This window comes from Micrasema longulum, unplaced genomic scaffold (assembly GCF_059751315.1).
Source record: "Micrasema longulum isolate JH-2025_06_02 unplaced genomic scaffold, ASM5975131v1 h1tg000059l, whole genome shotgun sequence".
NCBI classification, from domain to species: Eukaryota; Metazoa; Arthropoda; class Insecta; order Trichoptera; family Brachycentridae; genus Micrasema; species Micrasema longulum.
The window spans coordinates 616,524-630,395 of record NW_028277266.1 but is presented as its reverse complement, the minus strand read 5'-3'; the positions used below and the strand labels follow the sequence as shown (position 1 = coordinate 630,395).

The following is a 13,872-nucleotide window of genomic DNA, read 5'->3' as shown; positions in this document are numbered from 1 at the left end:
AGTTAATCAAGCATATAAATGTATTACCGAGTGATAAAAATATTCAGCATTATCAGTAAAGATGGCACAAAAAGACTTTAAACGCCTTACGATAAATAAACACCCACTATCTTATTCTAATGTATCTTAAAATCAATATAAAAAAGATTCCTTTTCTCCAATAGGCAGGAAATTGGAATTCGTAAACAGTAATCTAATCAAATTGATAAATTTGAATCCAAAATATAATAAAAAAAGATGGAATTTGAGAAGGTATGTTTAGATATTATAATATTTACTAATATGATAAATCGGTTTACGAGATTCTGTGATAGTAAAATTTGTGAGTATTCTTCCGATATGATAGTTCGTGAGAGATTATGTAAAAATCGAAAAATCTAAATAAGGACATCTGAATTTGTTAACATTACAAAATAGACCGATACTCAACAAGATAATGCATTATGAAAATCAAGGCATTTACAGGGTTTTTAACTCGTCTCTGTTGTATGGTTAGCGCATGTGCCTACCATGCAATTGATTTGGGTTCGATTCCTGGTAAGGTTAACGAGAAATGTTTATTTTAAAAGATATTTTCGCAGTGTAATATTTCATAGTCCCTGGACGCTTGAAACATAAGACTGATAATTTTGCCTTCAACCTGTGTAACATTCACAATTCTGTCCATACATGAATTTCTATATCTCTTATGTATTAAAAACAGCCGGGTCATTTTATCATGATCCTCTGTTGATTTCGTGAAATAATAGAGCTGTTATCTCGATGATTTCTTCATCTTGTTGAGATGCGGTCTAGAATGCAAATCTCGAGGTTAAAAATCCAGGAATTATCAAATGATTTGAACATTAAACGTTAGTCTTATATGTTGGTCTAAGTTACTGTTTTTAACTTGGAATTTAACACGTTCAGGTCCTTAACTAGATTTGGTTTATTTAAACAGCCGATTTGTTTCTGCAGACGCTAGTTTCTTAGAATCCAGCGGAAGATCTAAGCCTTGTAACGGTCAGAGTGGTTCACGGCGCAGCACAGTATAAGGGCGAAGGACAATCCCATGATCTCCAGGGCGGCCAACAGTACTCCGATTCCGATGAAGATGTCCAGGTGGCTGGTCAGGTACTCGACAACCTTGTCCGCACAGCCCTAGAAAAACAAGATACAACGTTCTAGACTTTCGTTTTTACTTATGTAATACGAAATTTACCGCAACAGAGAGGGAAAACATTTTTGAGGAGGGAAAATGAAAGTCTAGGCATTTACAGGGCTTATGATCTGTCATTGGCTGGTTTAAGTGACCATTTTACACACTGTGCAACATTCACCACTCTGTCTATGTTTATGCTTGTAGATGTCCTGTAGATGTCACGCTCCACTTAGGAGCGGATGCGTAAAAAGAAGAAGGGAATTAAAAACTAATTAATCAACTTGTTATTTAATTTTTTTCAAATTTCAAATCTCACCGAGGTGTACAAGATGGGGTTGAATTGCGCAGTGAGCAGCGAGCGTCGGCTAAGTTCGCACAGTTCTCCGGGAGTAGAGCAGCAGGAGGCGGGGATCAGCAGGTTGGGGGCGGTGGCCACCCCGGCCCCCAGCGTCAGGCCGTCCAGGACAGCTCCCAGGGCACCCGGGCCACCGGAGGGTTGAGTGCGCAGGCCGGCCTTGCTGTATTCGGAGCCTGCCCAGTCTGCTGGTCCGCGGGCGCCGCAGCATTGAAGCTGGAAAAGAGTCACAAAGTTTATTTATTGATTATTTTACAGAACTGTAAAATACGAATGTATATAAAAAAAAAGATAATAATGTTCACCCACAACACACCCCATCCCGTGCCGAGGGAAACATTTTACTTTTAATATTTAAAAAAATTTAAAATAACAACATTTTTAGCTATTTTGTCTGATCCACTCGAGATTTGCGTATATTCCATTACAGTAACTAGACACGAAATGACATGGGCATTCTCAAGAGCTTTGGTTGAGTCTATTGGAATATTTCTCTGTACGAATTTAATTTGTCGGAGATGGAAGAAGCCAGCACCCGTTACCCAAGACCCTATTAATTACTTTATTTGTTCCATCATTTAGGAACCGCCCTCGCTCTCTTACCCAGAAGTTTATGTTCTTCCTAATCGGTCTCGAGGATCAAGACTATCGTACTCTCGAAACTGTAGTCCTCCACTTGTCTCAACACCCTGCATTACTGAGAGCTGCCACAGAAGAAGTGCCTGTTGCAGTTTTTATCTGGTTTCACCGGCACATGGGAGACCTCCCTTGTCCTCTTTGTACCGTCTTCTTTTTCAGGCAATCTTCCTCTCTTCTTGCAGGGTGATTAAAATATCGGAGAACTCGTCTGAGGCATACGGTCGAGAGTCTGTGCGTCTGGCTGTCCAAGGTATCCTTAGTATATGCCTTCAGAACCACATCTCAAACGCATTTATCCTGTTGCATTCTTTTGCTCTCATTGTCGATATTTTCACCCCATATAAAAAAATTTAAAAGACCAATGTTTTGACCAATTTAAACCTCAAATGGTCATATTAGGATCTGTATAAATATTAGCATATGATGTAAACTAACATAAATAAATGCATGATATGGTGGACATACCTGGCTCTGGATGGCATCAAACACAGCGGTCCGAGAGTTGTGGCCATCGTACTCATTCCTCACCGTGTTCTCCACAGTGGAGCGGACTTGCTGGACAAGGCGACCGCTGTGGGCAGCTCCCCACCAGATAGCCGCAGCCTCCCCTACCACGCCGATAAGCAGGATGCAGAAGAACTAAAGGAAATAAAACAGATTTTAATAAGCTCCAAACATTGCTGTTACAAAATGAGTTGGGAAAATAGATGTTTTAATTGAATTGAATAAAATAAATAACGGGTATATATAAAAACTGAGATTAAATAAAATATTTAAAAAAAAAAAAAAAATGGCAATAAAATAAATGCTCACAGATGAGATATTGACATAATGTGGAACCTCCGTTTGTCAGGTTTAGTATAATAATTTACCAAGAACTTCTTCCTTATCGTCTGCTCAATGCTGAGTGTCTCTAGCGAAAATATTTTTAGGATATTTTTTTTTATTTTTTTATTATATTTTTTTCTTTGCATTTTACAATACTTATACATAAGTTACAAATACACAAAAAACTATTACATAAACACAAAAGAAAAATCCCACAAACACATGGCATGCATGAAATATACGATAGATATAAAAAATAAGCGCTAATATTAGAACACAATTTCTTTGTCGATAAAAATGAGTTGAAAAAGAAGCTATTTAAATCTGATTTTTTTATCCATAATTTCAACAAAAATTTAAATCGAAACAAATTCAAATAATTGATCTATTGTCGTTATGAAATGTATTGAACAGTTTTGGAGCTACGAAAAATGAGTGTCTTTGCCCAAGTCTGGATTTACAATAAGGGATTTCAAATAAACTACTTAATCTTTGACTAGATCTGTGAAAATTTTTAGGAAACAAATGTTGGTGTATAAAAACATATTTTAGACATTGCCGGCAATAGATTTCTCGTAGCTTCAAAAGTTCAGCTTCCTGAAATAATTGGTCGGAGGGAAAAGTGGAATTTTTATGAAATATAATTTTAATAATCAGTTTTTGTACGGTTTCTAAAGGCTTAATATTATTATTATAGGCTCCTCCCCATCCCATTATTCCATTAGAAAAAGACAAGACTCTACAAGAGCATGATAAAATCAATATTTAACGTCCACTTTACCAGGTCCTCAAGAATGGTAGGCTAATGCGCCAACCACTTCACGAGGTGGACTTGTCTCCACTCGATTTCTTAATTCAGGACTTCTACCCGAGAGCAGCCATTGAGTCGAAATTACTCATCCAGGGTTCTGGTTCCATTTCACAAACAGAACTGTATTCTTCATCCGTTTGGGCACAGATAATGTATTGTATTTTATCTCCGTCATCTTCTCGTGCCACTCCTATCGGAGGTTGGCGACTCGATCTTGGGCCATTCTGATAACCATCGCTGCATTTGATATGCCAAACCACTGTCGAATATTCTGATTTCCATTCACCCGGTACTTACGGAGACCAGCATGCACTGCGATTCCTTGACGGCTCCGCAGCACCCGAGAAGCGAGAGCACCACCAGCAGCGCCCCGGAGCCGAGCAGGGTGTAGAGTCCGGCGTAGTACTGCCACTCCTCTTGCGCCATGGACAGGTAGAAGGTGGGGTCCGCTAGCATCCATGCCGCCAGCAAAACTACCACCAGACCCACCACCTGGAAAGAGAGACACCCAATAAAAATCATATTTATTCAACCGAGTCATAGAAAGGATCGGGAAGTATTACCTGAGAGTATATGCAATGAAAAGGAAAATGGCAGCTTTTAAATCAGTGGAAAGATGGCTGAGTATGATTACTTTTATACATTTTAAAGGAGAGCAATCTGAAAGTTTGACGGGCTCGAAAAAAATTGAATTTTAAGTTTATAAGCCTAATTATAGTGTCAGAAAATGCATTGAATATTGTTTTTTTGGCATTTTATAAGAACCTATCTATCGTGTTGTAGGAGGGTTATCTGTAATATCCTTAAAAAACAGGTTTAGATCTTAGACATGAGAAAATAACTTCATAAAAGTATCAATAGATGGCGGTAGTGGTGTGCGCCGTGCATAAATATTTTATGAGATGATAGCAGATCGTGCATCATATTATGATATTTATTTTTACGCGCTCTCTCTCTTTTTATTTTCTTACTTGATAAAACAAACATTGAATTATGTTTAATAACTGAACCTTATCTTGAAGTCATGGAGATAATTTTTTACGGCGGTGGTCTTACTTCGTGTGCAAAAACCATATGTAAAATCTCGAAAGATGACTGTCGCGTAATTTGACCCCCTATGGCAGGCATGGGTAACCTTTTTCTAGTCTGGGCCGAGAAACGATACAGAGCTCCAAATCCGAAACCTTAGGGAATCGATTATTGAAGTTCACGGTAAATCTTTATTGACCAAGCTTTATTGATGAGCTATTTCTTACTATGATAGATTGAAAAGTAGCTCAAGTACTGACGAACACACCTTCTTCTTCAACACGCATTGTTTCTTGATCTTGTTAAGCAAAGAGGTGACAGAGAGGAGACATATAGATTTGGTCTTCCTAATTACACGCATGGATTCGCTTTATGGAACTGATACTTCATATTTCATATAATTTATCATTTATAAAGTGTATTTTGTTAATTTTTCTACAATTTTGCTAAATTTAAATTACATTAGTTCATCAAATATATAAGTCATGAATTTAATGAACATACTTTTATTAAAATAATTTTTATTTGTGAATAGGTCTTTTGTTCTCATAAAATATATTATATGGATGCCCAATTTAAAAAAATGCTCAAGTCCAATTTTATCAGTTTTGAGTTGGTAACACTGCCGTGTAGAGCATTTTGTGAACTATACATTTACCTAATTAATTTTTCAATAAAGAATATCCATATCGAATATTGTATTTGAAAAATATTATTTCAATTTAAAAAGATCCCTAAGTCCTAAACATCTCTTAGTCCAAGAGTTCTTTCCCTGAGAAAAAATCCCTTAGTCCTTTAAATACTTTTAAAAATTCTCTAAGTCCTGACTTTAGGCTTAAGTTCATTTTTTACAAGCAATAATTTTGTAACCAAACATGTAACAATTTTGTATTTTTTTATCTTAAAATAAAGAACAAGAAAAACTTAACAATAAGTGTTTTCAATTTTCCGAAATTCTGTCATTTAACATTTCAGGAACAAAATAAACACTTAAACTTGAAATATCTCAAAACTATAAAAATAGACTTAGGCATTTTTTGAAATTGGGCATCCATATGCAAATCGATCAAAAAATATTTTTTCTTTTATTAAATAAATAGTGCGTTTATTTTTCCACATTAATGCAAAATTTGAAGTGCTTGGGTTAAAAACTGAGGGAGTTACAGATTAAGTAGTTTTAGTTTTTCTTTTTTACAACAACAAACCATCACGCCGTTTCCCCGTAAGGGTAGGCAGAGCGGATAGAACGCCACAACACTCTATCTTTGCATACATATCTCGCTTCCTCTACATTCATACATCTTCTCATGCACGCGCGCAGATTATTCCTACTTTTGACATGTCCATCTTTAAGTATTTGTTGGATTTAGTCAAGCCATGTCTTTCTCGGTCTTCCTCTATTTCTGCATCCATCAACATTCGCATTGTAAATATTCTTAGCCGTTCTTTCGCTGTCCATTCGTTCTACATGTCCAAACCAGCGCAGAGCTCCTTTCTTGATTTTGTCGATAATGCTTGTCTCAGCCTTACATAATGTACGGATCTCAACATTTGTGGATCTAGCGTACATAGTTTTACCACACATTCGCCTGAGAGATCGCATTTCGACAGCATTCAGCCTACTTTCATCCCTGTTTTTCAAGAGTCCATACTTCACTCCCATACATCAGGGACGGGACCAGGACTCCATTGTGAACTGCCAATTTTGCCTCTTGTGACAAACATTTATTTGCCAAGGTCGATTTAAGTGCACCGTTTACTCTGTTCTCGGCACTCACCCTCCTTTCAATATCTTTCTCAGTCATTCCACCCCTAGTAAACATACTTCCCAGATACACAAATTCCGTTTTCATTTTACATTAATTAGTTTTATATAGATTCCCTGTTATTAAGTATGTTTACTAATTTAAAAAAAAAAAAAATTGTTTAAAAACGTTATTTGGGATCATAGAGCGCCGTAAGTTAGGAATTAATTAGTTCATTATCTTTAACACTTTTGCAAAATTGTGCGTCATGAAAAGTAAAAACATTACTTTTAAGACAAAAAGCAGCATTAGGGTGAATAATGGACGACATAGCAATACAGCTTAACTTATTAACATTTTCGCAAATGTTGACCCATTTTTCACGTCTCCCCCTTCTCATTAAAGCGAGAAAGAGTGGTGGGGGAGATAGACTCACAAGAAAACCGGCAGCTATTGAGAAAGTCAATCTTCATTATTTTTTTAATGTCTTTTGGCGTAGTTGCCGTTGCTAACTGAATAAAAAACACCGAGGAATCAAACATCTATTTTATTAATTTATTTTATTGATTCATACAAATACATATACATAACAAATAATAATAATAATGATAACGTATCTCAAACTCTATGAGGCCAAAAGCCCTGTAGGATACAACATAATGGAAAGCGGTGGCATGTACATTATTAAATAGCAAAAATTGAAATTAAAAATTATTACATAAACATATAAATCGGGCTGTGGTCTCGTGGCTGGTGTCGGACCCACGGCTCAAAGGTCCGTGGTTCGAATCCCACTCTACCCCAACTTAATTCCCATTTTCTAATAGTGAGTTATTTACGACTCGTTGAAAATGGCCCTTAAAATTAAATTATTATTATTTATTTTTTTATTTATTGAAAGAAAGATAATATTTACAAATAAACCAAAATTATAGGCCAATTATAGTTTTCTATACATTACTAAATACTATGTCAAAAAATAAGAAAAAAATAAATAAAATATTACAATAATAATGAAACAATAAAAGAAAAAGTTTTTTGTTTACTCGGACTTAAAAATCCTTTCGCCGGCGGATCCATACGGAATAACCCCAGATAAATCATAAAAGATATGGTTCAATGAACATCAGGACAACACGCTCAATAGTATATACATATATGCAATATATCTATCTACATTTATTTATTTATTCACAATATAATTATATTTACATTTATTGGGACACGAGTCCAACCAACTTCATGGTTCCTGTCTAGAGTTTTGACTAGAATATCTAGAGGTTTATAAGCAAAAACTCAATGTAGATATGACACACATGTTTTATGCTTTAGCAACATTTGACATACTGTGTTTTTACTGACGATTATTTACAGATTATCAAATTACAACAGGGATGGAGAATACCTTAAATAAGGGAATATTGAAGTCTAGGCATTTGCAGGGTTTATGACCTGTAATTGGCTGGTTTGGTGGCCACTTTACACACTGTGCAACATTCACCATTTTGCCTATGTTTGAACATCCATATTGCTTCAATTCTTCCGTTTGTTGATTTTAGTGAAGTTAAAGAGCTGAAACATAGGCAAACTTGTGAATGTTGCACAGTGTGTAAAGTGGCCACTTAAACCAGCCAATGACAGGTCATAAGCCCTGAAAATGCCTAGACTTCCATATTCCCTTATTTAACGTATTCTCCATCCCTGTTGTAATTTGTTAATCTTAATGACTCCCGAGGGGGTGAAATCCAGTTTTTTGTCTACAAACATTTGGACAAACTCAAATATTGTAATGAAACCAACTGGTCCAAGAAGAAGTTCAAAAATTGGGAAATTATTTTCAGGCGTTGCCTAGTATGTGAAATAATTCAGTCAGATGAATCTCTTCACAAAAATAAAGGTTCCAGCTCTTTAACTTCACTAAAATCAACAAATGCAAGAATTAAAGCAATATGGATGTTCAAACATAGGCAAAATGGTGAATGTTACACAGTGTGTAAAGTGGCCACTTAAACCAGCCAATGACAGGTCATAAGCCCTGTAAATGCCTAGACTTCCATATTCCCTTATTTAAGATTATTTACAGTTTTTTTTTAATTTACATAAAGTTGATAAATACTAAATAGTGTCACGTCTCAAAATACGACTTTTGCAAATAACTGCCTCTTTGCTCATGACGGCAGAATAACCCTGTAAAAAATATTTTAAAAAGTGGCAACCCTGGATGCAGCAATTGAGCATATAATCACATCGGTTAGACTATTTGGCGGGCATTGCCCTTTTCCACAAACTTGTGTAACGAGTAGTGCCTACTTAATGCCTAGTTACCGTCCCGAAACCTAGACCGGCCGACTGGGCCAACCCGCCTTTAGCGGCCATAACGCGCACGCCGATACGACGGTCCCTAGATCGAATCCGCCGGCGATAAAGTGGTCGCAAGGAGCTTAAAGGATTACTGAATAGGCGCCCGGTTTGTAACACAATATTATGACAGGAATGCGCGCTATCAGTTTGTCCTGTAATTAGGACAATATTTCTTGTACATAAATAAAGTGGGTGGCCGACAAATTATTCTAGACGGCTTGCCCACCACCCATCACATACCGCACACCGCATCTGAGGACGAAAGTCTCCTTGGAGGTGCCCCCACATACATGGAAAAATAGCTCGTTTCCGAACGAAAAAAAGCTGTTAGAAGGAGCCCTCTGTAATCTGGTAGCCTCAGCATTTTTATACTGAAAGAATGTAATGCAGAATAATTATTCTAGAAACAAATAAATTATATAAAATTTATATTTGAAGCGATAACTCTATGATTATGAATTTAATAATTAAATTTAAAAAACTTTGTTTTTAGCCACTTATTTTATTTTTTATGCTTTTTCTGTGCCCAATAATAATTTAATCTTTAATGATAAATTATTTGGATCGATACGTAAATGTATAATTAAAGAATAATTATATTTTTTTATTGATAGAAAAAAGAAATATTTGCGTTCCTATGATTTACTCAAATATTTAATTTTGAGGACCCATTTCAACGAGTTGTAAATAACTCACTATTAGAAAATAGAAATCAAGTTGGGGTAGAGTGGGATTCGAACCACGGACCTTTGAGCCGTGAGTCCGAGACACTGGCCACGGGACCATAGCCCGAGTTATGAAATGATTAATGAAAATCTTAACCCAGTATTAATTACATTTATAGAGATATTAAAGTTATTAAATGCAATGTGCACTATAGTTCTTAAAATATAGCTTGATTAGAATGACAGTTGTCAGCAAAAGTGACGACATAACTTTGTAGTAACGTCTAAGGAGTGATTTATATTGACAGACGAAAAATCATTCGTATCTGGTGTGTTAATTTATTTTTTCAATACAATGCTTAACATATACCTAAGTCAACACAAATATATAAAATTAGCTTTAAAACTAAAATAAACCTGATTATTAAGGACGTTCTTACAAGGTTACATCATTTTGCAAAAACGTTAGAGATGGAACAAATTGATCAATGTAAATTGATCGAACAAAAAAATAATTAATTGATGTTGTTCATGAAGAGTATAAATGTTTTATTTTTTGGTGAATAATTGTCTTAAACACACTATAATAGGCTTGATTTTGCGTTTTTATATCAATTTTCGGAAACAGAGTTTCATGTTTGCATGAAAAACTGATAAAATCGATTTGATCGGTACATGATCATTGATCAGTAATTTCCCATTACTATTGACATTAGTTTGGTAGCTGTCAATTTAATCAAGCTGAGGACTATAGCTACACACTACACATCATCGGAAGGAAGAGGTAAATAACCACGTCATATTTGTTCTGCTGATGTCAGAAAAAAATACACTCGAGACGTTTGTAAAGAATATTGGATCAAATCCAGAAATAACGTGCAGTAAATGCATCATACGCGAAATTGGAATACGGGATTGGATCACTAACCATCCGTCTAATGGCCTACGGGCACCCCGTGCTTTTGCCGTTTCGATAAGTTCCTTCCGCTCGCCTCCCTGCCCACATATAGTGCCTTCGTAAATAGTGAAATTAGTTACCCGCACGCATTGATTGCGCACGCAAGGTGATTAGATTGGGATATATCGCGAAATCGTCGTCTTAAAGACGAAAGGTTGGTAGTTCTTAAACTTTTTATCCTCAAAAAAAATATAAATTTTGGGAAGGATCAGAAGATTTATTGATAAGGACTCCTGCAAAACTATTTACAAAGCAATTATTGAACCACACGTTAACTACTGTAGTAACATTTTATTTTTATCAAACAAAGAAAACATAGATAAACTAACTGTATTACAAAATAAAGCCTTTAGAATCATTTTGAAAAAAAACAGATATACGAGGGTAAAGTCGATGGTAAATGAAATGAAATTATTAACATATAAACAAATAATATTTTACAATACAATGATATTTGTTCATAAAATTATAAACTCTAATAAAAAAACAGAATTTTGGAAAAAAATTGATCGGAACCAGCATGAACACGATCACAATACTAGAGAAAAGAACAAAATTAGACTTCCATTTAGGAAAAAGGCAAAGTCACAAAATTCAATTTTATTTAAAGCAATTAAAAAGTATTACGAAATGGAAAAAAATATTTATGAAGAAAAAAACATATCAAAATTTAAAATAATGGTCAAGACATATGTGATAAACAATTTATAAATTAAATATATTTGCAATGTTATTATTAGAACACACATAACAATATGTATGATATGTGTGCCCTACTTTAAGATTTAAATAATAAAAAAAATATTTAAAAAAGCAGGTAGTCAAACACACTCGTCTCCGATTCTAGTTATATTTTACACACAGAACCGTATTCGTCATCCGCCCGGACACGGCCAATCATTTCGTGGTCCGTTTAATCTACATTTATGGTAGCAGAATAAAGGAAACGTTACAATTCAGTTGAATTTTTAATGAATAATGATATTCCCACGCAAAATGTATTCTTCGTCCTTGGATCAGCTCGTAGGCGCCTGAACTAGACAATTTGCATAAAATATTACACTTAACCATATGGTTATTATTTTGTTCATTTCTGTACTTATCGATTTATCATCTATGTCCGGGAGGATCAAGAATACAGTTCTGTGTGTAAAATAGAACCCGGGACGAGTGTTTTCGACTCGGTGATGCTCTCGGGCGAAACCCAGGGTCCGTATCCTAGTGGGAAGTTAAGATTTAGATTAGATTTATTTATTCATTTATGACAAAATTCAAGATTTTTTTAAAACTTTACATATTACATTACATTGCATATCTTATTTGTACGAAATATTCCCAATCAGCAAAAGTGCTGGTATGAGGGGATATTATATATAATAACACAAAAGTTTTAATAAAAGTCGATAAAAAATAACATCACATATCACTCGTCACACGGGCTGTAAAAACTTTTTTATTTAGGTGTTTTTTAAGTACGTATATGTTTTGTATGTTTTTTAGGTCATTAGAAAGTGAATTGTAAAAAATTATTGCTGTTTACACAAAACTGTTTCTTTTTCTGTGAGTTCTAGGCTGTTCGCAAGTTAAATTATTTGAAGTTAAAATGTATTTTCAATTTTAAATACAAAGTAAAATTAAGTTTTCTGTTTGAAAAACAAAATACATTTCGAATTTTCATACACATTTTCGTACATAAATATCGATGTTAGTTTACACCGTCTCGATATGTACAGATGAAGATATCGTTCATAATCGCGGCCCCGAAAGAGGAAATCGAGCAGATAAAGTCTCGTCAAGCAGTGGTTGGCGCTTTCGCCTACCACGCTTGAAATCTCGGTTGATTCCTGGCAGGGTGGACGTAAAATATTGGTACAAAAGATGCGCCAACTTTTTGCCTGCACATAAGAAGCGAATCGCCCTATCAATGAGTGAATTCTGACTTGCATTCGTGAATTCTGACCTGCAACAGTCCATGAAATCTCGATCTAGTATAATATATTGGGAACATACGAAATGATCTCTTTCAGTATATTTGGATTATACATGCATCCAGAAATCATCACCTTGTAGAAATGTTTACGAAGAAAAGTCTGACGACGAGATTCGAGGGTGTTGTAATCCAGCATCCCTGCTAGAAATAATGATGGATACAAGAATGGATAAACTTGATTTAATCTCTTAGTAGATTATTTGGATTCTTGCCAAAATATTGAGCGGAGAATCTATTAACTCACAGGAAGTGTTAAACACTTGTTCGCGAACTTTATTCCAATATTTATAGAGCATTGGTAATTGGATTTATCGGTGTGACATGAATAACCTCAAAGGAATTGTATTCATCTTAATAGCGGTGAAAAATACAGTGCATAGCATAAATGAAACAGTTTACATGAAAAATAAAATAATAACGAAGTTCAGTGGTTGTTTAATATTTATTTTAATTTGTTAATACACTAATAAACTAAGCTATTTTTTTTCTAGGCCCCGATTACAATAAGAAGTTAACATTTATCTTCAGTTTAATCTACAAAGTCAAATTAAGTTTTCTGTATGAAAAGCAGAATATGCATATATTTTTTTCTTCTAAACATGTTCAATTTTAGAATACCGACGAAGATACGAGTAATATAAATGTTCATGCAAATGTACTCATTTTCGTACACAAATATTGGTTTTTCTTTATAGACAGTCGAAGATAAATCTGTTAACTTCCCATTGTAACCGGGGCCCTGAAGTTACTCCGCATGTGACGTAAGAGGTTCTCTTCCGCTTATTCTCGATCAGTTCTGCCGATTGGTCCGTTGACGGTAAGTAAACCGGATATCTTTCACACATCTCTTATCATTGATTGATTCATATGAAATAGTGACGTCGTCCAAAGTAGTTCATTTTCTTTTTTTTTTTAATGTACATTTTTAAGAAATTTTGCCTTAAAATTTAAAGTTCTAATTTTTACCGCGCGCAAGAAAACATTTTTTGTATCCAATTCCCCATAGGGCTGAAGTTCCTCATTAACCTTACCTGACCCACACCTCTCTGTCAACAAAGTAATCAGTTTCTTCTTCTCTCGGTGCCACTTAAATCACCTGTACAATCAAAAGCCTACCGATTTGTTTCATCGTCGCGGTGATGAAGTAAAAGAGTACCGAATATACGATTGTCTCTTTATGCCTCACTCTCGATAAATAATCGCGAGCGAGAGACCATTTAACGCGTGACGCAGCCCGTATCACTGCCAAAAAACGCCAGTTGCTCTCGGAGCTTCGCTAAGGGTGGTCCGATTGCTCGCGCTATGAGCGTTAGCAAATGTTATACTTCAAATATAGTTGACTGAACCAAT

At 35.2% G+C, this 13,872-nt stretch overlaps 1 protein-coding gene across 1 annotated transcript in view; it reads right to left on the bottom strand.

The window, feature by feature from the left end:
* Positions 1-572: 572 nt before the first annotated feature.
* Positions 573-13,872, bottom strand: part of LOC148285113 (CD9 antigen-like) — a 66,644-nt gene continuing 53,344 nt past the window's right edge. The window contains exons 2-5 of the mRNA XM_088230261.1: positions 4,072-4,266; positions 2,601-2,774; positions 1,458-1,712; positions 573-1,140 (exon numbers count right to left, since the gene is read on the bottom strand). Coding sequence (XP_088086387.1) covers positions 988-1,140; positions 1,458-1,712; positions 2,601-2,774; positions 4,072-4,266 — 777 coding nt within the window. The 3' untranslated portion in view covers positions 573-987. The remainder of the gene's footprint in view (positions 1,141-1,457; positions 1,713-2,600; positions 2,775-4,071; positions 4,267-13,872) is intronic.